The sequence below is a fragment of the Osmerus mordax genome, chromosome 23, assembly GCF_038355195.1.
Source record: "Osmerus mordax isolate fOsmMor3 chromosome 23, fOsmMor3.pri, whole genome shotgun sequence".
NCBI lineage: Eukaryota > Metazoa > Chordata > Actinopteri > Osmeriformes > Osmeridae > Osmerus > Osmerus mordax.
Window position 1 is genome coordinate 6,317,440 of NC_090072.1, and position 27,994 is coordinate 6,345,433.

The 27,994-nt window shown below is 50.3% G+C and overlaps 1 protein-coding gene across 1 annotated transcript; it reads left to right on the forward strand.

Annotated features, from left to right (window-relative positions):
• The first annotated feature begins 7 nt into the window (after positions 1-7).
• Positions 8-27,994, forward strand: adgra3 (adhesion G protein-coupled receptor A3). The gene is given in 23 exon segments (XM_067261750.1): positions 8-1,089; positions 9,178-9,249; positions 14,537-14,608; positions 17,017-17,088; positions 17,615-17,686; positions 18,095-18,255; positions 18,895-19,108; positions 19,254-19,418; positions 19,577-19,778; positions 20,473-20,595; positions 20,597-20,623; positions 21,313-21,441; positions 21,443-21,475; positions 21,650-21,739; positions 21,741-21,758; positions 21,760-21,855; positions 22,602-22,809; positions 23,025-23,233; positions 23,537-23,661; positions 23,803-23,926; positions 24,388-24,533; positions 24,831-24,926; positions 26,152-27,994. Coding segments are annotated over 23 exon segments (4,188 nt in total). The 5' UTR covers positions 8-865; the 3' UTR covers positions 27,662-27,994.

The window sequence follows — 27,994 nt, forward strand, 5'->3', positions numbered from 1 at the left end:
AAAGCCAAAGAGTACTTTCATACTCTGTGAGGGTATTATGAACTGAAAGAAAAGCTCTGGATATTGTCGAAGCGGGAAAGGGCCAACTTGAGTAAATAATACGTGGATTTACGTGCCAGGAACGACGTTTTTCATTTGGATACTTGTTTTGTTCTTTTTGTCATTTTCGCAGTTTTTGTTTACCGTGATTCTATTTTGCATCTACATCTGTAACCAGTGTACTCCTTTCTGGGGAAAGTTGCTTTCTTTACAGCAACACATGCTAACTGGAGCTTTTATTTCTTGATCCATACTGTCTACTGTGACAGTCTTCTCACGAGGAGAGAAAGTTTTAAAAGCTTGGCGTGATCACATTTCCTAAAGTTAGTGCGCGTTATCTTGGGATGACTGCAGCTGTCTCCTTTGGAATAGGCAGAACTCACTTGGATCCGCGCTATTGGCAACAAAGAAAACCTTTTCACACTCGGAGTTGAAGTATGATGTAACTATGATCAATGTGATTCATTAACCATTGTTTTAGCGAAGTGCATGTCTCTTCTGGGGGAAATGAAGACCATACAAAGAAATGGAATTATAAATCGCGTCGTTTGGCAAACAAAGGATGTCCAAACCCTCAACTGGATTGATTGACATCGAGGAACTACAGAACCCCAATGGAGGGGCAAAGCAACGTTTAGTAACCTAAAAATATGTGCAAAATAATAAACTGTCCTAATTTTCTGTGGATTATTTTGAGGGTGTAGGTACGCTATTGTAACCGCCAGGCCGATTTAATACACCCACCCCAATCTCAGTCTCCAGTCCTACTTACTATTCACATTATTTTCTTCGCCAATGCTGCAGTGATTTTCTTGAAATACTTAAAATGAAGGGACGCGCAGTGGATTTGTTTCCAGTGTTTATGGTTTTGCTGCTTGGTGGGGATAGCTCGACGGTATCATCTGATTGTAAATCATATGATGAACGAGCGAAAAGCGCAGGGAAGAGCATGCCGTCTGTGGCAACGGCGGACAGGAAAGTGGTTTGCAGCAACATGGAACTCCAGCAGGTGTTACCTCCAGACTCCTTCCCCAACAGAACAGTTACACTGTGAGTATAAATCATTGCTGGCTCCACAAATCCCTCTTGGTTTATCTCGCAGTGTAGATTGCACCGCCGAATCTATGCTGCCCATTGTAGATTTACCTGCTTTAGATTTATTTCTGTTCATTGCCGTTTGCGATGTTAGCTTGCGTATGTTTACTTGTGCCATTTGGAGAGCATCATCATAGTCATGTGGTTAGCCTCAATTAACAGCACAACTTTTATCTGTAGGCCTGTTTTCACTTTGCTTGCTGAAGTCCACCATTGACTTCCTACTCTTCCTAGATATGTAGAAGCCTTTAGGACTGGCCAGGGACACAGAGGTCACTGTGTAGCCCGTCAGTCATACTCCATTTTTCATCTGTCAGTTGGATTCTATATTGGTGTTTAAGACAAATGTAACAGATGCCATGTCTTTCAATAGTGCAGTCTTGTCCACGCATATGGGGAGCACGTCACTCATTTACATTTAGTCATTTAGCAGACGCTCTTATCCAGAGCGACTTACAGTAAGTACAGGGACATTCCCCCCCGAGGCAAGTAGGGTGAAGTGCCTTGCCCAAGGACACAACGTCATTTGGCACGGCCAGGAATCGAACTGGCAACCTTCAGATTACTAGCCCGCTTCCCTAACCGCTCAGCCACCTGACTCATTCATAAATACCCTAGAAATGTTAACTATATATTTATGATTTAATTAACACTGCAGTTTCACAGACGCTGTCTCTCCAGCAGAGAAACACACGTAAACAGTGTTAGTGTAAACAATTTCGACAGTTCGAAGCAACTCACTCTAGTATCTAGTCTTGTTTGCTTTTTTGAGGTGGACGTTGCACTTTGTGACTAATTCAACACAAAGGTGAAGTATTTCCCTCTAGTGAGACCTGTGACCTGTGCTGTGGTGGGAAGTGGCACGTGGTCCTCACGAAGGGCTCAGTTGAACACCACCGTTGTAATGTGCTCTCTTAGAAGGCACCAGCCAAGCATGTCTAAAAGGCTCATTTCTGAAGTTGTCAGTCTTTGTGTGGCCTCTTGCTCCCCACCAAGAAGGAGAGGGGAAGTGAAGAAAACACAGGAGAAGGAACAGAGATGCCCCCCCCCCAAAAAAAGAAAAAAAAAGAAAAAAAGAATCAAAACAAAAACAAACAAAAAACTACTTTTGAATGGACTGGAAGGATTAAGGGGTTCACATGTTATGGATGAGGATTATATATAGATTCTTATAGGCCTACCAGATCTCTCAGACTGAGACAGCATGGCCTGGCCTTCCGACAGCCACACATTGTTCATGCATTTTTGTTTGTCAGTTTTCTGCCTTTGTAAAACTTCATGAAAGCCTTTCTTCATCTCTAGTTTCCATGGTGTTATCACTGGGTGATTGGGCTATTTCTTTCTCCTGTCATGCTATTTGATGTTTCTGTATGGGGATGAACACTGAAGTTGGAGTCTCATCATTCTAGTTGAGTTTGACAGTGATAGATTGGGTTAGGAAACATTTTCCTCGTGTATTTGCCCTCAGCCAAACACCATACTTGACAGTTGTAAAGATGGCCGCCGCAGTAGTGAGAGGGGTAATTAGGCTGCACTTTGTGAGAAGTTCTCAAGCATTCCTCTGGGTTCTTCACTTAATCTCCCACCGTGGGTTTGTATGTTTTTTTCAGCATTTGTCAACAAGATCTCTGGCCAGAAAGTTATTTGTCTTTGCAGTCTGTAAAATAAAAATAAATAAAAGTTAACTCAACTGTTTCTATGACTGCAATGGAGGAGGTGTTTTGATTTATGGCCTGTAAAGTTTGCGACCCTCCTTGTAGGTGCAGGGGTCCAGGGGCCTGTTTATGACCTGTGTCCTGCAAAGAGACTGACATAGGCCTAGACACAGCAGGTCTGTGCTGACTATGCCCAGTAGCGCTGCCCAACCTTACCTTACCAGACCCTGAGAATCAATCACTTCCTGGACACTGTGGAGCCCACTTCCTTCTTTCTTTCACTCTTTTTCTCTTTCTTACATTCTTTGTGAATTGTGTTGACAGGACAAGCAGACGGACATTGCTAACCTCTCTCTCTCTCTCTCTCTGTCTTTCTGTCCATCCCTGTATCTTTCCCTCTTAGGGGATCAAGTTCTGTCTATCTCACATACTCACTAGCTCACCGCAAGATAAGAGAAAGTTCTGGAAAGCAGGACAATGTTCATTCTGAATAAAGAGGATGTGAACTTATTCAAACAATATTCTAGAAGCATGTGGTTTGTTTTAAGAGATGGGCTATTGTTTACGATCCCGTTGAGGTCTGACTGAGGTCAGCCCAGCTCTTCGTCCACATTATTGTCCTTGTTTGCTATCCAGGGTCAGGTCAAAACAACTTGCACCACACCCCTCAGCACGGGTAAACAACCTGTCGCTCTTTGTTTATTTTGCGTGTCCTTCACAGGGCTGCGACGCTGCGTCACCCCTCCGTTCTCACAAATAATGACACGTTGTGAGTGGTCACGCCACATGCAGACGCTGCTCAGACTCAACCTCACATTTCTTTTTTTCTCTCCTTTTTCCCCTTCTGTGATCACGTTTCGATGTTGGTTTAGCTGAGTTCCCCTGGGTTGTATGCCTCTTAAAAATGGCCCATAGACACGCCTTCTGCGTGTGAAAATTAAAGACCTTGTCAAAAATGAAGTGTGATTAGAGACCCATTTATCATACCTTTTCCCCCTTTGACCCAAACACTTCCTGCTGCTGCTGGGATTTATGTTTCCGGAGGAGAGTCAAGCCAAACTCGTCCACTGAGAAACACTAAAAGAGGCTAGTTTGCATCAACACTACGGTGTGTGTTTCTGTTCACCATCTTAAGTCATTCATCTTCAGGGACAAAGTTAGCAACTCTGGAATGCCTGCAAGAGTGTGGGTCCTCCTTGGAGAGGTCGGTTGTAGGCCTGTCTGGAGGTAAGGAATGAAGGAGGCAACTGATTCCGCATTCCTTGGTAATCTGAGAGGAAATGACACAAACGTGTTTACAACTGTCTCTTCTCTAGTGTCTTTTTTTTGCGATGGACCTGCAACCCATGCCCCTCTCCCTCACCTCGGGCAAAATTTATGGTGCCCGAGTGCATGCTCCGTTCCTCTTATTTCAGACTAACCCAAACGGCCGGCCGTATATCAAGCTGCGTCTTTGGGTGTACAGTCGCAGAGATCACATTTCTTCACTAGACTTGTTGAGTGTTCATGGGATCCGTTCCCAGTAGCACCTGGACTGCGCCGTGTGGCCAAACCCACCCGAGGGGCATTCTGGGATTGATGTGGCCAACAGCCAGGCACTTCCTCCCACAGCAGGAAGAGCGTGTCTGATTTGACGAGACCAAAGTGTCCGGTAAATGAGAGATCACGGGGCCAGGGCAGGGACGTGTTGGGCCTGCTCTGGCTGCCGGCGCTGGGAGGATGAACAGACCACATCCCTCATGATTGAAACAAAGTAGAGGAGGGGGTGGTTTGACTCGACATGCTTTGTGGGGGGAAAAAGTGATTCATTGCAGCATTCGTATTCAGACTCGCACTGTGCACCCCTTACATTTGATATCCAAATTACCCGGAGATTGAGATGGATCTGTGGTGAAGGCGGTGCAGAACCAGAGGCTAGGATCCCGCCTCGCAGCACTCATCTGATTTGTTTATCGGCTCCAGCATGAAAAGTCGAAGCTGTTAGGCCGCGAGCCTTTGAAGTGTTTGTGTAACTAGTGCCCAGGAGGATGCTCTCATGCATGTCCGGCGGTTGGAAAGGTTTGTTTTTTCGCTTTGCAGACAAGCCTCTCAGCCAAAGCAGCACTGCCGTGTTTTCCTTCGCCGTTGTGTGATGTTTGCAGAGGAAAACCAAATCCCAGAGGCGCCCGGGTGTTCAACTCTGCCTCAGACACTCAGAACTGTCGAAGCACAGTCCTTCTGTCAGAATGTGCCAAATAGAAACGGAATAACAGATAAGCTGGTCTTACAGTTGTTCTGGTGTGTCTGTATGACCTAGGCTGATATGGAGGCTGGCTCAGGTCCATTGACCCGCTAAGCAGCTTTTGTTGTGATGTTAGTAGGACATATCATATTACCTGGCCCTACCGGAGCTATAAGGTGACAGGATTCTATACTTTCTGCTAATACCTTGGCACCCTGGGATTGAAAGGGGATATTGTATTGCGTCTTAAGTTTGTGAGAGTGGCGCGGCGCAGTCAGCGCTTGTATGACAAGTGTCCTTTTCAGTTGCGGGCTGAAGAGGGGATTCTTTGCCAGACAAGACATGCTCCTCCCACAGGAAGATAGAATCCAGCTCTTGTTAGAAGCAGAGGCTAACATTGCCAAGTCATAACACGGTTAAGGACTCACCCACGTGAAATGTTAGTCGAGCTAAAATGAAATAAATGCCTTGTTAACCCCTTTAGCTCACATTCCCAGTCATATTGTACACCTATTTAACAATGTATGTAAAAATGTAAATCTTTGAGGTGTCAAATCCAATTCCTCTGAACATTATGTACTGCCTATCAATCCTGTTTCACCCGGAGGTACGGGAGTTCAACTCGTCTTTAAAGCTTCCTTCTGGTTCTGCTTCTAGGTTCTGTGGCGTATCACCATGTCACAAAATAGTGGGGAAGCACATGCACTTGTAATGAAACAATATTGGTTATTGTATTGTTAGCCATCACTGCTAACATGACCATTTGATTTGGTAGAGGTACAGAAGTTTTGTTTTTCCTTCGACAGGCAAGTGGAAGCCAGCTAAAAGCGTGCCCCTGCTATAGTTGAGCACCACAGCTGTTGACCCCTCCTTCGGTTTTAGCACAAGGGCCCGGCCTTGCCGTGCCATGCTCTCCCCTCACAGTAGGAGTCACTTTACTAAGGGTTTACGGGCTCCACGGTGGTAAAGAACTTCCCCCTCTGTTTGGAAAGAGCGACAGCTCTACTCCTGACCAGGCTTTGTTCAAGCCTCCTGAGCATAAAGGAAGTGTTGAGAGTCAGGGATAGAGAGTCAGGGATAGAGAGTCAGGGATAGAGAGTCAGGGATAGAGAGTCAGGGATAGAGAGTCAGGGATAGAGAGAGAGAGAGGGAGAAAAAGAAAGCACCAGTTGGTTTCTCTTTTTTTTGTTCCAACTCTGCCTTTGAGGGGTTTTGTAGTAGGTAGCCTTTTAAGTCCCTACAGAGTGTTTCCAACCTGAGGCTGAGCTTTCAACAACTTGCTTTTACTCAAGATGGAAGTGCCCTCCCTTCTAGACAGATATTCCAAATAAACTATACATGTGTTGGTTTTGAAATCTGCCAGGTCTATCAAGAAAATAAGTTTGATTTTCAGCTTGCACAAAAGAGGAATTGAAGTGAATTCAGAAGTTGAGTACGTTTTCATGAATGATAAGAATGCTTCATGGTTTGGAAGTTTTGGTAAGTAAGGTGGCTTGGCTGAGGCCTCGGCGCTTTGCAGAACTTGTGATTTATGTCACTGACATTAGAGCTTGTTATGTGAGATTTGTGTGGATCCCTCTGCAGTTTGTTTCTGGCTTCGACTCAAGTGGGATCTTATCCCAGCATCTAGATAAGGCCTAACCCCCTCCCCAGGCTCTAGTCCTGGAGGAACTCTCCCTGCTGCTGGTCTGTGTAAGAGCCTGTGGAGACACTGGGGAAACAAGCTAGACATCCTGAAGGCGGAGGGTGGAGATGATGACAATCCCCTAGACACCCTCTGACAATCCACCAGGTCTTTGGGATTTACGGCCCCACTGGCGAGACTCTGTTATGTCTGTTAGCCTAGCTGTTAGCGACGAGCAGTCCAGTCACACTGGGCTGCTTTACCCAGCATCACATCCAGCTGTTAGACAGGGGTGGGTCACCACTGGAGATGGGAGAGTTTGTCCACGTGTCCTTGTTCTGCTACATGGAGCTGCTGAGGTCATTCTGAAGTCATGGGAGAGGGGGAGAGAGGGAGGGAGGGAGGGAGAGAGGGAGGGGCGGAGGGAGAGAAAGGGATCAAGAGACAGGGGGAGCCAGAAGAAAAGAGCTCATGACTCTCAGGAGGAGCCTCTCACAAGAATTTATTTTGACAGTCGGAGAGTCACAGGGTTGTAAAGTGAATGTTTACGCAGCCGGATTGCAGTAATGCCCACGAGCTTGTACGTTTCGTGCAAACTGTTTTGTTTTTATTTTACATCCACAATCACATTGATTACTATGAAAACAGCACGGATATTTGCAGATAAACTCTCATGTCCTGAGAGACTGAGCTTTGCAGTAGATGTATGAGGGAATCCGAGGCGCTTGATATACATTTACATTTATTCATTTAGCAGATGCCTTTATCCAAAGCGACTTCCAAGAGAGATATAAACACATGCGAGACGTGATATGTATGAAAATAAATCATCTTGGAAAAAAAAGAGGGGGGGGTGTCCATGTGATATGCAAGCTTAAGAATGAGGCAGGATTGGGTCATTAGAAGAGCTGGCCACCCTGACTTCAGCAGTGCCATATGATGAAGCCATCATCTATAAACCTAGGCCAGACCGTCACCCTTTCATGATAATGACATCTGCTTGACCGAGCGTGAGGACCCAGCGTCTCTGCCCAGATCGTCAGGACGTGTGGAGAGCCGTAATGGACTCTGCAGTCTCCTGCCCCACCAAGCCCCAGCATCTCCTGGACATCTGGAGTTTGAACACGCAGAAGCCCTGCTCCAGCCAGCCCGGGAAACACAGGAAGCGTTTGTGCTCTCTCCCAGGGCTCGGGAGCGGAGACGAGAACACATCGCAGGAGTCTCTGCGGGCCGACCCTGTAATGAAGCAAGGGCCTCAACACCCCATAATGAGTCCAGTATGGCCGGGGGTTGTGGGTGCTGCCTGAGGGTATGACCCACCACATCCCCACCCCACAAGCCAGAAAATATGGCGACCACAAGCCAGTTCGGTGTTCTCTCTGGGGTTTACATCACTATCTAATTACCCTGGCCTTTGGGAGAGGCCTCAAGCTTGTGGGAGATTCTAGAAGCTGAGCCGAAGCGCAGTGAGGTGACTCCTGCTCACTGGATTAAACCTGTGAAAGAAGAGGGCAGAAGGCAATGAGGTTTTGGGAGTGGTTGTTTTCTGGAGTGTTTGGGGCATAATTTGTGTATTAATATTTACAAGCTTAAGATGGTTGTTGTTTGATGGAGACGAAGAGAGGGAACTGTTTTATTCTTCACGATACATATGGTTACTGTTTTATCAGGGTTAACTTGTCTTGTATGTTACTTGACTTTGTCTAATTTTATCAAGGTGGTTTCTGGTGCCAGTGTAACCTCTCAACAAAGCTTTTCTTTGTTGGATCGGGAGTGGGTGTAATTCAATCAAGGCTTAAAACATCTTGCCCCATGTGGAGGACTGAAATAATTTTCTTGAAAGCTTTTACTCACTCTTTCGTCTTTATCCATTCTTAGCATCCCATACTTTTGTCCCTTGTGAAAGGATGAGTTAATTTCTAGTTGTCAACAAACCATAATTGTTCAAGACCAGACAACCAAACTACCTTGGTCTGTCATCAAGCGTATATAATGTTACATCAAATGGCTTCATGTGGCTCTGGAAGAACAATATAAAAGTGAGTCACCACTCTTTGGGCCAGATTATCATACCTTGAACCATCAAAGCAGAAGAGGGTTAATGGAAAGTATGCAACCTATTGCCTCTTGGCTACCTGAGTGAACTGTACCCTGTTGAGGCACATGCTACCAATTTAGTACCACAAAAGAATAGCTGATAGCTGGAAAAATAACTTTTTTTATCTCTCTCTTCCTGTCTGTGTAGAACATTCCATGGATGGAGCAGTGAGATTATTATCCTAACAAGACAAAATAGAGAGTTGGTCTACCTGGAAATCATTTCAAACTGTACTCTACAGTTTATCTGGCATGGCTAGATGACTAACTAACTTCAGGCGTGCAATAAGCCTGGATTGTTTCTCTACTGTTTACAACTGCTCTTTAACATTTCATACTGGTGGTATATGTGACCCATGAAGCAATCTCTGGAAGGTTCTGTCGTTTTTTTGCAGGAGACCCTCCTTCAAATGGCTCTTAATGTTTATGCCTTATTGTCTTTGCAGGATTTTAAGCAACAACAAAATTCAAGAATTAAGAAATGGATCCTTCCTCGGACTGTCTACGTTGGAGAGACTGTGAGTAGCGTTCCCCAGATTGACGTCTCACAGACCGAGCATGAGCAGCTGAGAAATGCACGTCATCTGCAGTATATCATTGATGCTATCTCCCTCTCTGTCCCAGTCATGTTCCCTCCTGCTCTGTCTACGTTCACATGCAGAACTACTCATCTCCATTAACCTAACTCTTGTTTATGTGGTGCCAAAGCTGCGACTGAGCCTTCCTGATCTTGGTACGAGTCCATGTTCAGCTTGTGCTGAAATAATACAGCCTACCTTTGATAGTTCTGCAAAGTATACAGCAATGGCCTGTGCATCCGGGATCGGGGCCTGGTAAAAATGTATGTTGGCTTGACGCCAGTGGAACATCTAGGTCATGGAGGACTGGAGGCATCCAGCACTTACCCTGGGATAAGAATACCAGTTGGGGGGGAAAGGCACTGGAGAAGGGCTCATTATAGAGCTGTTGGCCCCTGGGGCTGACTGTTGCCAGACAGGGAGATGCTCTTCCCCCCATCCTGAGGACTTCCGTACAGAGCAGTTTACACTCCGTAGTATCTGTGAGTGGTGGACTGACCCCATTACTGTGTCTGCATCAGGCCTACAGGCCATGCTGTACTGTGGAGTCACAACCAAGTCTGTCAACTCGTTTTTTTGGGTTGATCCAGTCAAAAACCACTCAACTTGACAGTACCAGAAATGGGACCCTGTAAAATAGGGGGGAAGAATAAAGGTGTTGACAGAGCAGAAACGCCTCACCCCCCTCTATCTCTCAATTTCTGTCTCTCTCTCTCTGTTTTTTGTCTGTCTATCGCTCTCTCACGCTCGCAAAACACAGCCAAGACACAAGCTGGTGTGCTTTCTACTCTGTCAATATTGAACTCTCCTGATCGCTCCACAGAGCCATCCGGCTGCTTCCGCGGTGGCTGTGAGGGGCTGGAGGGACACCGCGGTCCCCGTTCCCCCCCCTGGAGAACCCAACACAACACTGTTGGGCCCCGAGTGCATGCATCACGGCTGATTTATCGCTCCGGAATGGCTTCATGCAGATAAAATAACCAGACCAGTACGAGCCCAGCTTTTATCCAAGGCTACAATAACACATGACTGCATAGCGGAGGAATTCAGAAGGGCATATTTTCCATGTCATTTTTCCAAGTCTTGGTGAGAAGATCCAGGGGTGCATGAGGGAATATATGGGCTGTGGGGGCACCCCGTTGGGCATCTGGTTTGAGTTGGGGAAACTGGAGTGGCGTTGTGGAAGGTGACCGGACCAAACCAATGCCGCTAATGTTACATCCCAGTGGAGGTTTTGTGTTGTGTTAGGACAGTCCACTCACTCACTTTCTGTCTGAGCGTGTTAGCTCCAGCGTGAGCAATTTCCCTCTGTTTTGCATAACCCTCCGCCCATCCCCCTTCCACCTCATGAATAAATAATGATGCAAATTCCTTTTTATTTAATGCTAATGAAAAGACACAATCCCAACGTGACACACTGAACCAAATCAATTCTTTTGTTATGAAATGTCATTGCAAGTATAGGAATTTACCTGTTGCCCTCTGAATAGTTTTTAGAAATGTTTAATACATTTATTATGCATGCTCACTGAACTCAGACCATCAGAATCAGAAAGGGTTTTTATTCGCCATGAAAGTTCTCACAGACAAGGAATTTACTTTGGCAGAAAGGTGCATATATTCAACATATAGGAATCTTAAATCTTAGGTAAGTGGTGTACAAGTCTAACTATACTAAAGGTACAAAGTCTAACTAATACTGAGGGTCTAAAGTATGTAAAACATTTAGAATAAAATAAAATAGCTATAATATACAATATAAAAATACAAATAGGGTAACGGTGCAAATATGGCAAGGTGTCCTTGTGCGGATAAAGTTGCAAACCATTGCAGGAATGTGAACGTTTTTAGGCTGACACTCCGAAAAGTGTTTGTCCAATCACACGGACTGTCCTCATGCTGACCCCTGCAACACACAACACGTCCACATCCCAGACAGTTTAAGGGTTTCACTCCCTGGCTCTTCTCCAAAATGGAGTCAGATGTTAGAATATCAGAATCCAGGTCTTTAAGATGAACCGAAGGCTCCTTCTGTGGATGGGCGAGTAAACAGCTTTGATCCTCCCACACGGAGGAGCCCCCGAGGGCCACTTCTCCCCTCCGTCTGCAAGCGGCCAGTCTGATTGGCTATGAAGGAGTCGCCTCTCTGGAAGTGCATAGCCAGTGGCATGTTTACCTCGGCGAGAAGCTCCCATTGTGATTACCTCCCCGCCCTTTGCGGGGGCACGCTGCTTTGTCATTGTAATGAAGCTCAGCCAAGGCCAGAGGTGTCGACTGTGATTCACACACACACACACACACACACACACACACACGCACACACACACATGCACACACACACAACACTGCCCTGGCTGCACGCTGGACTGGAGTGTCATTTCTGTTCTTTTTTTCTTTCTTTCCTCCACATCCCTCCCTCCTGCCTTCTCTCCCTCCACTTCCTCTCTGTCTGTCTCTCTCTTTTCTGCCCCCTCTCTCACTCTACTTTCTCTCTCTGTTTCTCTCTCTTTCTCTGTTACCCTTCCGTCTCTTAAGAAAGTGTGTGAGCGACGGTGTGCCGTTGGAGAGCGGCTACTCGTGATTGGCAAGCAGGCAGAAACTGATTAGCTCAGTTCAACTCTCGCCGTGAAATCGCAGTGTCACTGTGGAGGCCACTGCAGTCTGTCGGGGGCCAAAGGCGTCTAGGCATGGAAATGAGGCCCCCCGAATCTCCATTAACGCCCTCCGCCTCCTCGTCACGGACGTGTGAAAGCTGCTGGAGAGGCCCCTGTCACATGCTAGTCCTCCCCTCAACCTGAGGTCTAAGACTGTGGCAGCCATGATTGTTATTACAGATGGAGAGGGTAATGAGCTTGTTCTGTGTGAGATTTGGAGCTGCTTTGATGGAGCACAACCATGGACTCTGTGGCACTGCTGTCCACTGTTGTTTGAGTCCAAGAACTGGAATCCCATGTTTACTGTCAAAACGCGTAGTTCTCCAGTACCACAGTCGGTGTAATGCAATTTTTGGTCTGGCTCAAAGTAGAGTTTGAAACCCACTCTCTTTCTTGTGGTTTGATACAGATTTTCTTGAATGATTGCAAGGAGGCTTATTTCACCCAGGGGGAAAAACGACATCCTCGTGCCAGGCCTGGAACGATTAGCATGTTATGAGAAGTGCTAGTCATCGTGGTCTGTGCCAGGTGGAAATGAAGGAGATTCATCACCCGCTCCACTTCCACACTTACAAGACAGGTGCGTTCCCCAGAGTCTTCCATAACTCTGAAGATCGCCTCGAGCAAAGGTAGCGCACCTCTTTCCTGTGACGAGGGTACGCTTTGACCAAACCGTTCAAACGTCCTATTCGCACGGGCCCCAGGAAAGTTCCAGAACACTCTAAAGCACTCCCCAAGGTACATGAATGCAGACTTCATTATCCAGTCACTTCCATTGTAGCGTGACTAGCAGGTCTGGCGTGTTGCTGCTGAAGCAGGTTGGAAGGTGCCAGGTCGTTTGTGGTTGACAGATTTGGAACCCTGAGGGAGAGTTGAGTATGGTCTAGTTTCAATGCTACCTCCCCCAGTATATTCAGCAACAGATGCCAACTCTGAAAACACATCATTCAAATGATTGCCTCTTATGGAGCCTAAATAGGAATATATGTTTTTTTAAAGGAATGTATTGCAGCCTCACATCCTCCCTTTTTACACAAGGTTGTTCAGTCATGTATGAGGGCCCCTATGTCAACCGCATACAGAGTTCTCTCCTTTCCAGCGGAGCCCCAGATAGACAGGAGGAAGTAGGCATGAGACGCCAAACAAAGGGTGTTTTGTTTTGTTTTGTCCTTCCGTATCTTACAGAAGTACCCTCATAAAGCAAACAGTTGGCTGAGGAAGAACACTTTCTCAACCACAGCTTGAAACTCAAACAATTTCCGGACTGTTCCGGCTTTAATCAGTGTTCCGAAAAGACTTCAATAGGGGGAGTCAGTAAGATTTGCTTTGTGTCTAAGCTTGTATGCTGCAGACCCCACTGTTGTTATGACACTCATCATCGGGCTGGCACTGAATCATAGGGCCGGTTCAAGGACGAGAAATATGAGTAGAATCTCTCCTTGGTAGGCGCCAGCCTGCCCTCCTTAAAGCTGCGAAGGAACGGCTCCAGTGTGGACCTGTAGGAATCTAGTAATCTGCTAGGACCTGTGATGTGTTTCCAGAAGACGTCTGCCATCACACTCACCCACATCCTGATAGTTGTCCTCACGAGGATCTGAATTTCAAGACACTCCTGGTCAAACTGTCTGTTATGCTTCTTAGAGGTGACTTAGCTTCACCCCCCCAGCCTTCTCTCTGGTGGTCGGGGGAGGGGACCTCGGGGGAGGGGACCTCCAGCCTCTCCAACCCTCTCATTTCCGAACTTTCTTTCTCCTCCTCCATTTTTCACTCAACACTCGGCTGTGGCCAAGCCAACTCCTTGTGCCCACATCAAAAGGCGTGGCGAGGGATTGCTTTCCCCCACTCTTCTCTCTGATCCCTCTGTAGCCCCCCCTCCTCCTTTTACATATAATTTCGTCCACCTCAAACGTCCCAGTCCCAGTTACCCAGAGGCCTTTGTGTGGCCTCAGGTGGTGAGCGCTGAGCCTCTCTGCTCAGGGGGTTAGCGAGGAACTCCTGCTGTATCAGCGCAGGTGAGCGCCCCAGGTATCCCACCACCACAGCCTTTGAACAAGGAAAGGTGTGTGTGTGTGGTGTGTGTGTGTGTGTCCGAGGCCCCTGCTGTCATTGTGGGGGGTCACCTAGTCATGATTGATGGGGGGCCTGGTGCCCGGCCGGGGATGTGTGATTGTCCCAGGGGAGGTCCCTTCACGCGGACAGCTTTAGTGTGTGTGACGACTGAGCGCAGCATCAGGGGTCAGCGGGGTCAGGAGAAGGATGGCTTTAAATATCCACCTCACTGTGGTCTTGGGAGGCAGCCTAAGGGCTCATTTAGCCTCGTCACAACAACATAACACTCCCCAAATGAAACTAATCCTTCGACTGATAAGTGTTTCTTCATTAGTCAGCATGGCGAATGCGGAAAATGCTTCGAACACGATGTAATATTCACAGCCTGCCATGGCCTCGTAAATGATTACTGGATGTGCGTTTATTTAATAATGCCATTAAGCTTGAGATTTCCTGCATTCCATTCTGTCACTGCGACATGTGTTCTGTGGAGTCTGAACAGTGTTTCCTGTCTGCTTTCACAGGGACATGCGGAACAACATCATCAGCCGTATCGAACCCGGGGCCTTCCTGGGACTGCTGTCGCTCAAGAGGCTGTGAGTTTGAACCCCCCCCCCCCCCCCCCCCCCCGTATATCACTTTGGATAAAAGCGTGTGCTACATGAAATAAACACATTCCACTACTGATACTGCGCCATCCATACCAGTGATACGGTACCATGCCAGATATACTGTAGGATTCATAGCACACTGTCGCACCCATGCCGTGCCATTCAAAGTGTTCGCCGGACTCAGATCAGTGCGTATTCGGAGCTTGCGATCCATGTAGGTCTTGAGCCACGTTGAAGTATCATCCTTCTGTGCAGTGATGGTTTCCAAAGGTTCACTTCTCGCATTCGCACGGGGAGTCGAGCCCTGCAGTGGTGTGTGTAGCCAGGCCTGTGTTGAGAGTAGGGAGGTATAGGGTTCTATAAGGGAGGCCTGTAAAGCAGGGTGTTAACGCTGCAGTGATGAGGGCCCGGGCTCCGGGCCAGGGACCACTCCAGAATGCACCAGGCCCTATCCACTCTCACACACGCAAGGGAAGGGGGAGGGGAACGGATGTGCGTCTGTGTGTGTTCTGTGTGTGTGTGTGTAAGAACGAGGGAATCATCCAATCCCGCTTGATCTCTGCCAACATCAACTTAGTGTGTGGCTGCTGGGAGAGTGAGTGAGGCAGAGAGCCTGTCATCTTCCTGGCCTGGACTCTGCAGCTCACACAAGCCAGCACTGCTGCTCTTGTTACCACAGGACTCCTCCTCCCCCGGCTCCTCCAAGATGCCTCCTCGTACTCTGGCAGTACTCTGATAGTACTCTGATAGTACTCTAATAGTACTCTAATACACTTGCAGTACTCTGATAGTACTCTGATAGTACTGTAATAGTACTCTAATACACTTGCAGTAATCTGATAGTACTTTGCATTGACATTGGTCTGTCTCTCCAGCCCGTATTCAATGTTCATATCTCCTGACTTGTCATCATTGTCCTGGCATCAGAACCACAGCGTTGCTTCAAACCTGTCTATCTTTTCATCTTCACAAAGTTGTAAAGTAAACCTCATTCATTCATATAGAAAAACAGGTGCTCAGCATAATTGATGTGTTGGAAAGAGAGGTGGCTGGCTGACAGACAGGGGGTGGAAAGTTTGGAGCCATCCTAACTGGGTGTAAACATGAGGCATGTGCTGACTGTTGGCATGTGTCTCCAGACTAGCCAGTTTTGCCCTCAGCTGTTGCTGCCGACGCCACTGGTGGCGAGGAGGGGGGGGACGATGAATCTGTCTGTCTCTGCTTCTCTTTCTCGTCTCTTCTCTCTCCATACCTCTCCGTCTGTCTCTTGCCTCTGTCTCTCAGTCGCTCTCTTTCTCTCTGACACTGCGTCAGTGTCTCCTGACTAAAACCTGCTGAATTTGTCCTCCTTTCGGCAGCAAAGGCAGCGAATCAGACTTTGATTCATTTCAGACCAGCCATTCAGTGGGCACTAGTGAAGCGTCCTACTTTAACCAGGACGCTGTGAGTGGGAGATGGAGAAATGCAGTCAGGATTGACCCGTGTAACACAGGTAGAGGCTGGGACCTCGGTGCTGAAAAGTCAAGCTGTTTTGCTCTGCAGGCTTGTGAGTGACCATGCAGCCGTTCATTGTTGGAGGTCTTATAAGGCAGAGAGGAGTGGGCCCTGTCATGAGAGCTGTCACATGGTGTCTGGTGGGGGAGGGGGGAGAGACCCTTGAAAGACAGCGAGGGTGAGAGGCCTCTCACCTCTAACCCCCTTACTAAGTAGCATACCACACACACACTCACCCAGCCTCAAGTCCTCCACCCAGCCTCACGTCCTCCACCCAGCCTCAAGTCCTCAACCCAGCCTCACTCAAGTCCTCAACCCAGCCTCACATCCTCCACCCAGCCTCACGTCCTCCACCCAGCCTCACGTCCTCCACCCAGCCTCACGTCCTCCACCCAGCCTCACGTCCTCCAGCCTCACGTCCTCCACCCAGCCCTGGTCTCTCTGCCCAGGCCCGGCCAGCCCTGCTCCCAGCGCTCCAGGGTTGCCAGAGACACGGTGTCAGGTACTGGTGTGGAGAGAAACACGAGCGTTGGACGTGTTTGACATGAATCTGAGGAAACGAATCACCCCTCAGATGTTACTCCAGAACCCTGAGGGGGAAACATAGATATCATCCCCACCAACCCTCCTCCGCCTCTGACTGAAAAATTGTAAAACAGACATTTTCTGCACCTTGCCCAAACTTGTCTATCTCAATCTTTGGGCCGTCTCCTCAGTTTTTGGCATGCTTAGTCAGCACATTACAGGTTTTGAAAACGCTTTGATATGCTGTTCATTTCCTGATAGTGGATAGGATGTCTGCGTTGGGGTTTACTTGCAAGGGTATGGGTGTGACATGCTATCAGAGTGTCAACAGCAGTCAAAAATGAACTCCATCACCTCTTCAATGTTTCCCACAGAGACCTGTCCAAAAACCTCATTGGCTGCCTCAACGTCGACATCTTCAAGGGTCTCACAAGTCTAGTCCGTCTGTAAGTCACATGTCTCTCTTTTGATATTAAGTTGGAGGGACAATGCACAATTATTTAACTATATTTGTCGCTCGCTATTCCTTTGTTGTTAAAGTTATCTGTCTTAGTTATCTATCCCATTGATATTTTAGAAGTGGTACACATAGCATAGTTTCAATTTAAAAAGTGATTGTCAGTTGAAGAAAACCTTCCGTGTGGAAGGTTTGTGTCCTTGATAAGAACAGAAACACACAGACACACGCACGTGAACAGTTGCCCTTCTCAGAACAGCGGAAGACAGCGGCAGGTGCACGGAGATTAGCATATTACCCATGATCCCCCTCAGGGGTTTGGATGCAACAGCTGGACCCATTAGTGTGTGTCCCTTCTCCTGACAAGGAGGTGAGGATTGATAAATAGCTAGATGTCTCTGTAGAGTTGACAACAGAAGCCTGTGTTCTTTTCTGACGTGATAAGTCGGGACCTGTATTCATCAAGGGGGAAATGAATAAACCTAATTTGAAATGTTGTTCTATTTTCCCTCTAGAAACCTTTCAGGAAATATATTCTCCTCGCTGGCCCAGGGTACCTTTAACAGCCTGGTCTCTCTCAAGACACTGTGAGTACAGATGGGTATATAGACAATCAGTAATAAGGGCTAAGACATCTGCCCTTCTGTGATATTGGGGACTGGGTATCTAGGGAGGGAGCTCTGCAATGCTCGAGTCCATATTTGATACCTTGATATCAACCCGTGAGAGCTAACTGGATCAAAGGTCCAGTTGGATACCTGTTGAGATTGTTATCAGCAGAGCGGAATTTGATACTGGTTATGATGGGGTTTCTATCAGTTCCTTACCTCTCTCTTTCTGACATTCCCTCCCTCCCTCCCTCCCTCCCTCCCTCCCTCCCTCCCTCCCTCCCTCCCTCCCTCCCTCCCTCCCTCCCTCCCTCCCTCCCTCCCTCCCTCCCTCCCTCCCTCCCTCCCTCCCTCCCTCCCTCCCTGTGTGGTGGGGCCTGTCCTCAGGGAGTTCCAGACCCCCTACCTGCTGTGTGACTGTAACCTGCTGTGGCTGCTGCGCTGGATGAAGGACACCAGCGTGCAGGTGAAGGACACCAAGTGCTCCTACCCGCGCTCCCTGCAGGGTCAGCTCATCACCGCCATCTCGCCCGAGCTCCTCACCTGCGGTACGGACACACACAAACACACACACACACACACAGACATCTGTTCTGTTGTTTTGCATATACCACCTTCCAACTTGTTGCTTTGTGCAAGCCTCACAGACCTTTGTACTGTGCACATGCGCACAGGCACCCAGACACACGCACGCACACACATCCACACAGCTCCACATTGACAGCCTTTGACACACTGTAATATAGCACAGCACATTCTTTGACGCAGAGATCTAGCGTACAGTGCATTACAGTACAGGTTTGGCAGGTGATCAGAGCTGGGTACGGCTGCCTGTGTTTGAACTATCTCCAGTCTTATCAGTTTGGCACTATATTGGGGGTTATGAAATATCCGGCCCATAGAAGGAGCAGTCACATGACCTGAGTGAGCGTACAGCCCCACACAGGCCCTCTCTCCCGTTTGAGTTCTGCCATGCTGCCAGCGTGCCAAAAGCAGCATAAGCACAACCGCCCACAGCCAGCCAATGAGAGACATCGATTTGTGAACACAGTTCTTTATTTGAGTGCGTTAGTCCTCTGACTCACCTCTCCCTTAATCATTTGAATCCCTACATGGGTCAGCCCCTCATACCGTGAGACACAAAAACTACAAATCCCACAATGAACCCCCCACTCCTGCGTCCACAGACGCCCCTCTGGAGCTGCCCTCCTTCCAGCTGACGCCGTCTCAGCGGCAGGTGGTGTTCCAGGGCGACAGCCTGCCGTTCCAGTGCCAGGCCTCCTTCGTGGCGGAGGACATGCAGGTGCTGTGGTACCAGGACGGGCGCATGGTGGAGCCCGACGCCGCCCAGGGCATCGTCATCGAGAAGAGCATGGTCCAGAACTGCTCGCTCATCGCCAGGTAGACCTAGATCACTTAAGCTCCTCCTCCCCCCCCCCCACCACACCCAGACAGTCGACTGGGTCTCAGACGGTGGCGTTTATCTTCTATTGTTTTATTTTGTACTTTTATTTTCCCCCTCACTCCTCTCCATCTGTTTTTGCAGCGCTCTCACCATCTCCAACATCCAGCCCGGTTCGACCGGGAACTGGGAGTGTCGCGTGCGGACCAGCCGGGGGAACACCACGCGGACTGTTCACATCGTGGTTCTGGAGAGTTCTGCCAAGTACTGCCCACCAGACCGGGTGTCCAACAACAAGGGGGAGTTCAGGTCAGATCCGGGAACGTCCTGGAGGGGCGGGTGCCAGTTTGTGGAACACTAGCTCTCTGGCTCCCTCTAGTGGTCGAAAAATGAAACGTCTCGCTTGAGATTGTTATTGTTCCACTGGAGCTGCGATGAAAATGTATCTCGACCCTGTCCGTACCCAGGTGGCCTCGCACCCTGGCCGGCATCACAGCCCTCCTGCCCTGCAACAGGCTGGCGTCCGGCGCGGGCATCTACTCTGGCAGCGCCGGCGACGAGAGGCGCGCGTGGCGTCGCTGCGACCGTGGCGGCGTGTGGGCGGATGATGACTACTCTCGCTGCCAGTACCAGAAGGACGTCACGCGGGTTCTCTACATCATCAACCAGGTAGTGGAGGGATAGCGTCGCTCCAGATCTGGAGAGTCAGGTTGCCTTCCGGAGGGCTTCCAAGCTAGTCCCACCCCAGTTCAGAATATAACACCTTTGCCCTTTGTGTCGGTGATGGTGTCATTACCCGCCCTGTCGCCCTGTCTCCATCTCGGTTCGCCTTTTTGAGTACCCACCCATCTCTCTCTCTCTCTTTCTCTCTCTCTCTCTCTCTTTCTCTCTCTCTCTCTCTCTCTCTCTCTCTCTCTCTCTCTCTCTCTCTCTCTCTCTCTCTCTCTCTCTCTCTCTCTCTCTCTCTCTCTCTCTCTCTCTCTCTCTCTCTCTCTCTGTCTCTCCTGTCTCTCTGTGTTCTCTCTCTCTCTCTATAGGAGCCCCACTTCTTCTCTCTCCACCCGCCTGTCGCGTTCCACTTTTGTTCTTTTCACTTGCTGCCAACTGGTCGCTTTTTCATTTTTCATTCCGTTCTTTGTTTTCTCTGTCTTCCTGTGTTATTGGAAGTCTTTGCACTCTGAGATTCTTTATACTTCAGAGACTGTCATCATTAGTCACCTAGATAGCAGATGCTTTGCCGATACAAACCCCCGGTACGTTAACAGAACCATATCACCTCCATCTCCTAATCCCTGGCCTCCTCTCTTTCTACCTTCTACCTCTCTATCTCTGTCTCCATCTCTCCTCCCTCCTCCTCCTCCAGATGCCTCTGAACCTGACCAATGCCGTGACCACGGCCCGCCAGCTGCTGGTCTACACCGTGGAGGCCGCCAACTTCTCCGACAAGATGGACGTCATCTTCGTGGCCGAGATGATCGAGAAGTTCGGGCAAGTTTGCCGAGAAGTTCAAAGACGTGAGTGAATGCCGACTGAATCCTAAGGGCGACGGCCACAAAGGCACGTCTGAATGTGGCCCTTTGTGTTTTCCACGCTGAAAGCCCGCGGGAGTGGGTTGCACAAACCCTGTGTGAGTTTAGATAAGACTACACCACATGCGTACAGGCATGACTATACATTAGTGGATTCCCCCCCCCCTCCCTCCCCTCAAGCTGGACGGACAAAGCAGCCTTGTCCTATAGCTCCCTGGAGGAACTGGAATGAGAGTGCATGAGATCTGATCTGGAATGAGGGATTAATCAGCCCGGTGGGGGTGGGGTGAGTGGGTTACAGAACCCTCTATCTGACTCAGAGCAGATCAGGTTCCTGTCCTCCCCCCCCCCCCCCCCCCCCTCCCGCTGGGTGTCCATGGGGGGAGGCTTTCAGAAGCACACCTGGCCTCGCAGCACCCTCTCTCCGCACCCTGCCTGGACACAGGACGTAGGGGTGTTGACAAGGAGGCTGGAGGTGTGTGTGTGTGTGGGGGGGGGGGGTAGATACAGAGCTGCATGGCAGCAATAAGAAAGTGGACGTCCTCTCCAGCTTCATACATCCGCTAGTTCCTCTACGCTAGGCAAGGGGGTGGAGGCCATCTCCAGTAACCTAATGATGTGAGGGTGATGTGATGAGGAACAGCTGCAGTTCTCTGATGCTGTTCCCTCCCCAGTTAGGAGAGGTGATGGTGAGCATCTCCAGTAACCTGATGCTGGCTGATGAGCGGGTGCTGTGGATGGCCCAGAGAGAGGCCAGCGCCTGCTCCCGCATCATCCAGTGTCTCCAGAGGATCGCTGTGCACCCGCCTGGCCAACGGGGCCCAGGCCTTCTCCCTCGTGAGTACACACACACACACACACACACACACGTCCAGAGCCAGGAGACTGATGCAAAAGTCACTTTTCCACAAAGTGGATATAGATCTTTTTGCGCCCGCTGGCAAACAAATTGCCACATTCAAGTAACTACTTAACCTACAGCACTTTTCTTGTTAATGTGGTTTGTCCCAGAATTCCCACAACATAGCGCTGGAGGCCCACGCCATCAAGGCGAGCAGCTTCAACGGGATGACCTGCACAGTGTTCCAGAGGCCCACCCCTGGAGCGCACGGCCCTGAGAGGACCTGGGCCCCCGCATCGACCTGGACCCCGGCTCCGACCGCCAGCTCAGCTTCAAGTGCAACGTCACCAGCACCCTGTCCAGCCTGGTGCTCAAGGTACGCCTCGGAGGTTTATCTGCTCTTTCTTTGTCTCTCTCTTTCTGTCTCTCTCTCTTTCTGTCTCTCTCTTTCTGTCTCTCTCTCTTTCTGTCTCTCTCTTTCTGTCTCTCTCTCTTTCTGACTCTCTTTCTGTCTCTCTCTTTCTGTCTCTCTCTCTTTTTGTCTCTCTCTCTTTCTGTCTCTCTCTTTCTGTCTCTCTCTCTTTCTGTCTCTCTCTTTCTGTCTCTCTCTTTCTGTCTCTCTTCTGTCTCTCTCTTTCTGTCTCTCTCTCTTTCTGTCTCTCTCTCTTTTTGTCTCTCTCTCTTTCTGTCTCTCTCTTTCTGTCTCTCTCTCTTTCTGACTCTCTTTCTGTCTCTCTCTTTCTGTCTCTCTCTCTTTCTGTCTCTCTCTTTCTGTCTCTCTCTCTTTCTGTCTCTCTCTCTTTATGTCTCTCTCTCTTTCCGTCTTTCTCTCTTTCTGTCTCTCTCTCTTTCTGTCTCTCTTTCTGTTTCTCTCTCTTTCTGTCTCTCTCTCTTTCTGTCTCTCTCTCTTTCTGTCTCTCTCTTTCTGTCTCTCTCTTTCTGTCTCTCTCTCTTTCTGTCTCTCTCTCTTTCTGTCTCTCTCTCTTTGTGTGTCTCTCTTTCTGTCTCTCTCTGTATTTTTATGTATCTATGTCTCTATCTCTGTCTTACTCTCTCTGTGTCTCCGCTCTCCTCACCCCTCCTCTTTACCTCTCCTCCCTCTCTTGTCGGCCCCCTCTCCAGAACACGGTGGTGGAGGCGTCACTCCACCTGCCCCCCTCCCTGTTCTCCCAGCTGTCGGCCCCGGGCCAGCCTGACGACTCCGTCTACAAGCTCCACCTGCTGGCCTTCCGGAACGCGCGATTCTTCCCCTCCACGGGCAACTCCACCCTGCTGGGTGACGGGGGGAAGAGGAGGGGCGTGGTCACCCCTGTGCTCTTGGCCCAGATAGGTCAGTCCCCCCCTACCCATGACAACTGGGTGTTATTTCACACATTACTGCCCAGGATCCTGTTCCAAAAACCACCACAACAGTCACGATTTCTGTTCTGCGTGAACGGGAGTTTGCGATAGGTCAGTTTGTTCTAATTTCTCTCTCTCGCTCTCTCACTTTCACTCTCTGTCTGTCTCTCTCGGCCTCTCTCCCACCCTCCTTCCCCTGGTCAGAGGGTGTACCGCTGCATGGCCTCCAGAGCCTGGTGAACGTCACCCTGCGGCGCCTGGTGCGGGGCTCGGACGCCGTGGCGGCCTGCTGGAACGCCAGCCTGCTGGGAGGGCAGGGCGGCTGGCAGACACAGGGCTGCCGCATCCTGGCTCACCACGACAACTACACCAGCGTGTCGTGTGACGCTCTGGGCAACTACGGCCTTCTCATGGTGAGTGCTACCCCCCCCCCCCCCCGACACACACGCACACACAAGTACACTCACACCCCTCCCCCCCGGTTTCCCCCTTCAAGCATGGAAGCACCGGACTGGCATAGGCACATCTACTAGGTTGTGTGTCGTAACTGCCTCTGTACTGACATGGTACTGGTGCATGACTTCCTATGTTCCGTCCGTCTGTCGGATTCAGATGTCATATTCCAATATGATTTAGCCTTTAGGTTCAGGCTTCTTTCGGTCTCATGCACAGCCTGTGTGTGACCCGGCGCTGCGTGTGTGTGTGCCCCCCGACAGGACCTGAGTGGCGTGGAGTATCCCCCCCCCAGCATCCAGCCCCTCCACCCGGTCATCTACGCCTCCTCCTCCGTCCTCCTCATCTGCCTGCTGGCCATCATGGTCAGCTACATCTACCACCACAGGTAGCACCTCCCGCCTTCACCCAGCAGAGTCCTTCAGCCCAAGGCGTCAGCCTGGTATACTTGATACAGACAGCGGGCTTGGCTGAAAGCAGCGGTGGTTGCCATGGTGATCACCCCGTGTATATTCCGCTCCCGTCTCAGGTCGGTGCGTGTCAGCCGCAAATGCTGGCACATGCTGGTCAACCTCTGCCTGCACCTCTTCCTGACCTGCGGCGTGTTCGCCGGCGGCATCAACCAGACTCGCTACCCCAGCGTGTGCCAGGCGGTGAGTAACACCCCCCCCCTCCCTCATCCAGACCCTCCTCACCTCCCCCTGGACCCTCTTCACCAACCCCCCCCCTCATCTAACTCCATCCCACCATCGGGTCGGCGTTCTAATCCCCCCCCACACCCCCGCCCCCTCCAGCCTGCCTGGCAGCGCTCCCAGGCGGCCAGGCCGTGGTGGAGCTCCAGCCCTGGCTCCCACAGCAGGCAGCTCCAGCTGCTGCTGCTGCTGCTTGTTTCATACTTCCACCGTTCCCCGCACAGAGGAACCAGAATGGAACACACCCTCTCAGTGGAACAGACAACCTTTTAATAACAACCGCCTTAGAGAGGATGGACTGAGAGAATATTTCCGTTATGAACATGGGGCTACCAGTCACCCACACACAGTCATCTAGCATGGTGACTGGACGGAGAGGAACGCCATGTACAAGAACGTAACCTCTCTCTCTCGTCCTCCAGGTTGGCATCGTGCTTCACTACTCCACCCTGGCCACCGCCCTGTGGGTGGGCGTCACCGCCCGCAACATCTACAAGCAGGTGACCCGCAAGGCCAAGCGCTACGAGGAGCTGGACGAGCCCCCGCCCCCGCCCCGCCCCATGCTGAGGTAAACGGAGTGCGGGAAAACTCAGTCTCCCACAGTGCAGCGGTGTCGACAGCCTGCTCGATGAGACGGCTGCATCAGTGAATCAGATGAAATGGGAAACAGTGTGCTCGTTCATTCCAATGACATGAAGCTTAACTTGGCGCTAAATTGTATTGTGTTTTATGTCACTCACTTTTTGGCCTTCGAAGTGCATAGCAGTGATTTCTGTGTGGATGAACATGCTATGCTGAACTTCCACCACCAGGGGTCAGTGTAGAGGTGACCAGTGGCTGATTCTTTGGATACCTCTTCTCACAGGTTCTACTTGATTGGCGGAGGGATACCTATCATTGTCTGTGGCATCACAGCTGCGGCCAACATTAAGAACTACGGCAGCCGGACCAACGCGCCTTAGTAAGTAGTCCAGGCTTTTGGTCCTGGGGGGTATTCCAGAAAGCAGGTTATGCATTATAACCGGGTAAGTTAACCCACCAGCTGATTCACAATGTTGCAGCAACTTACTGGCAATGTTGCTACAACGCTGGGTGTCAGCTGGGGAGTTAACATACCTGGGTATGTCACATAACCTGCTTTCTGGAATACCCCCCTGGTGTCTGAACTGTGGGTCTTCTAGTCTTGTTCTTTTTTAAGACTTAAACTTCATTCTTAAGTTCTTACATTTACAAGTGTACATTGAGAAGATGCTTTTATCTAAAGTGAAATACAAAAATGCATCCAGTACCTCAGGAGAAATACATTTAGTTATACGAGCTTGTGTTGACAGTTTCTTTAGTAAATAATGGATCATTTGCGGGGGTAGGTAAAGCCCCAGTAAGATTCTGGGTTTTGATTATGGAACCCTATTTATAGTACTGCTCGAACACAGTGTGCTTCACTCTCTGTCTACCTCAGTCTCTTTCTGTCCCCTACCTGTCTATCTACCACTTTCTCTATCTGTCTGGTATTTTTATGTCTCTCTCTTGCCTCTCTCTTCCAGTTTCTTTGTCTCTCTGTCTCGCCCCTTCTCTCCATCTCTCTCTGTCTGACTTTTGCTGTCTCTCTTTCACTCCCTCTCTTTCCCTCTTTCTCCATCTCTCTCTCTGTCTCTCCCATACTCATCTCTGTCTGTCTCCATGGCGGCAGCTGTTTGGCTTGTGTAACAGCCTCCAAGTCATTTAGAAATCTGGACCTGTATCTGCGCAAAGTCTTTGGAGTTTAATTAATCTCCAGCTACCGAGACAAATCAAAGCCCACTTCGCCAAACGTTATGGAACACATACTCTGAGAATAGCGAGCTGAAAAGTTGAACACAAAAGTTATCAACTATATTTTGGTGTCTTGAGACGCGTGTCCACATCTATCCTCAAGAGAGAGCAGGCGCTGTGGAGGGTGGGCGTTGTGACAAGCATGATCCAAATGTTGGGTATATAAGTATAGCATATACGATTCACTCCAGTGTACATGTTGAATATAGGTGAGCGGTAGTTAGCATGTGTTAGAGTGTGTTAGCATGTTTTAGTTCGTGTTTAGCATGTGTTAGCATGTGTTAGCATGTGTTAGCGTGTGTTAGCGCATGTTAGCATGTGTTAACATGTGTGTGTGTGTTGAGGGTGCTGATGTGTGCTCTGTGTTGCTGCAGCTGCTGGATGGGCTGGGAGCCCAGCATCGGAGCCTTCTACGGACCCGTGGGCTTCATCGTCTTCGTGGACTGCATGTACTTCCTCAGCATCGTGCTGCAACTGCGCCGCCACCCCGAGCGCCGCTACGAGTTCAAGGAGCCCGCCGAGGAGCAGCAGGGTCTGGCCGCCGGCGTCGAGCTAGGAGGAGGGGACGGCTCCCGTGCCGGCGGCGGTAGCTCCCACCTCCACCCGCTCCACCTCCAGCTGCACCCCCACGAGGCCTCCTCCTCCACCGTGTCGGCCCCCCACGCCGTGGCGCTGTCCGCACTGGAGAACGAGCACACGTTCGCGGCCCAGCTGCTGGGCGCAGCGGGCGCCCTGGGGCTATATGCCGCCATGTGGGTGTTTGGCGCGATGGCGGTGTCCCTGGAAAGCCCCGTGGACCTGGTCTTCTCCTGCCTGTTCGGGGTGTCGGCCCTGGCGCTGGCCGGGTTCATGGTGGCGCACCACTGTCTGAACAGGCAGGACATGAAACGCCACTGGGCCCAGGCCTGTTGCCCTGGGCGACGGCCATACTCGGCCCAGGAGGACGCGCTGCTTCCGTTGCCAGGCGCGGGCACGTCGTCGGGGGCGGGGTCTGTGAGCAGGGGCAACGGCGAGGCGTCCAGGTGTGCCCACAGCAGTGCAGAGTCCTCCTGCACCAATAAAAGCGCCCCCAGCGTGCGGAACTCCGCCCAGGGCAGCAAACTGACCAATCTGCACGCCGAGGCTGCCCAGTGCAAGTCCGTCCCCCTGCCAGCGCCGGCCAATGGCACCGCCCTGTTGGACAACAGCCTCACCGAACATTCACTGGACAACGAAATCAAGATGCACGTGGCGCCCGTGGAGGTGCAGTTCCGTCCCGTAAACAACAACAACAACCCCATCCCCGCCACCAACGGCCATGCCGGCCGCCACCACAAAAACCGGGCGCGCTCGCACCGGGCCAGCCGCCTGACGGTCCTGCGAGAGTACGCCTACGACGTGCCCACCAGCGTGGACGGCAGCGTGCAGAGCGCCCCGCACAGGCGGCACCACCACCACCACGACATGGCGGCCCGCAGCAGCCGGCGAGCGGCCTACATGGCCTACAGGGAACGCCACCAGAGCCTGCTCCAGCAGGACAGCAGCGACGCCAGCACCTCCCTGCCCCGCCGCCCTCGCCACACCGCCAAGGGGGGCGGGATCGTGGCGAACGGGGTGGCCGGAGGAGGCGGCGGTGTGGTAGGGGCAGAGGAAGTGGACGAAGCGGTAACGGGAAGCGTAGAAACCACCGTCGGGACGGCGACTTCCAGCACCAGCAAGGACAGTAGCGGCACCAAGCAGCCCAATACGGACGTGGAGCTGGAGAACTCGTCCAAGTCGTACGGGCTCAACCTGGCCACCCAGAACGGCTTGCTCAAAGACAATGGACAGAGCATGCCTCTGCTCAACACGGACGGCTCAGCCAACATAAAGACTGGCTTATGGAAACACGAAACTACTGTGTAGCAACCGGTTTCCTCACCAAAGACTGTTCAGACACACTCAACTGTGAATTTGGTTTCTACTATTTTAGGACCGATTGTAAAATTTGAGTTATTGAAAAATAAGTTGGAAAGAATGCCGCACTATTTTTGAGTATGTGAAAAAGGCCTTTGTTTTGATTGCCACCTGACCATAGACAGTAAAAGGTATTTTTATATCAGTTAATCGGGAATGGTTACTCTGTTTTAGAGTTTTATACATGAAACTGCATGGTCTGTACTTTAGCCCCATCCATACCTCTGGGCAGTTTTTTATGTTCTAGTTTATTTTGTGTAAATAAACCAAATGTTTCTAATT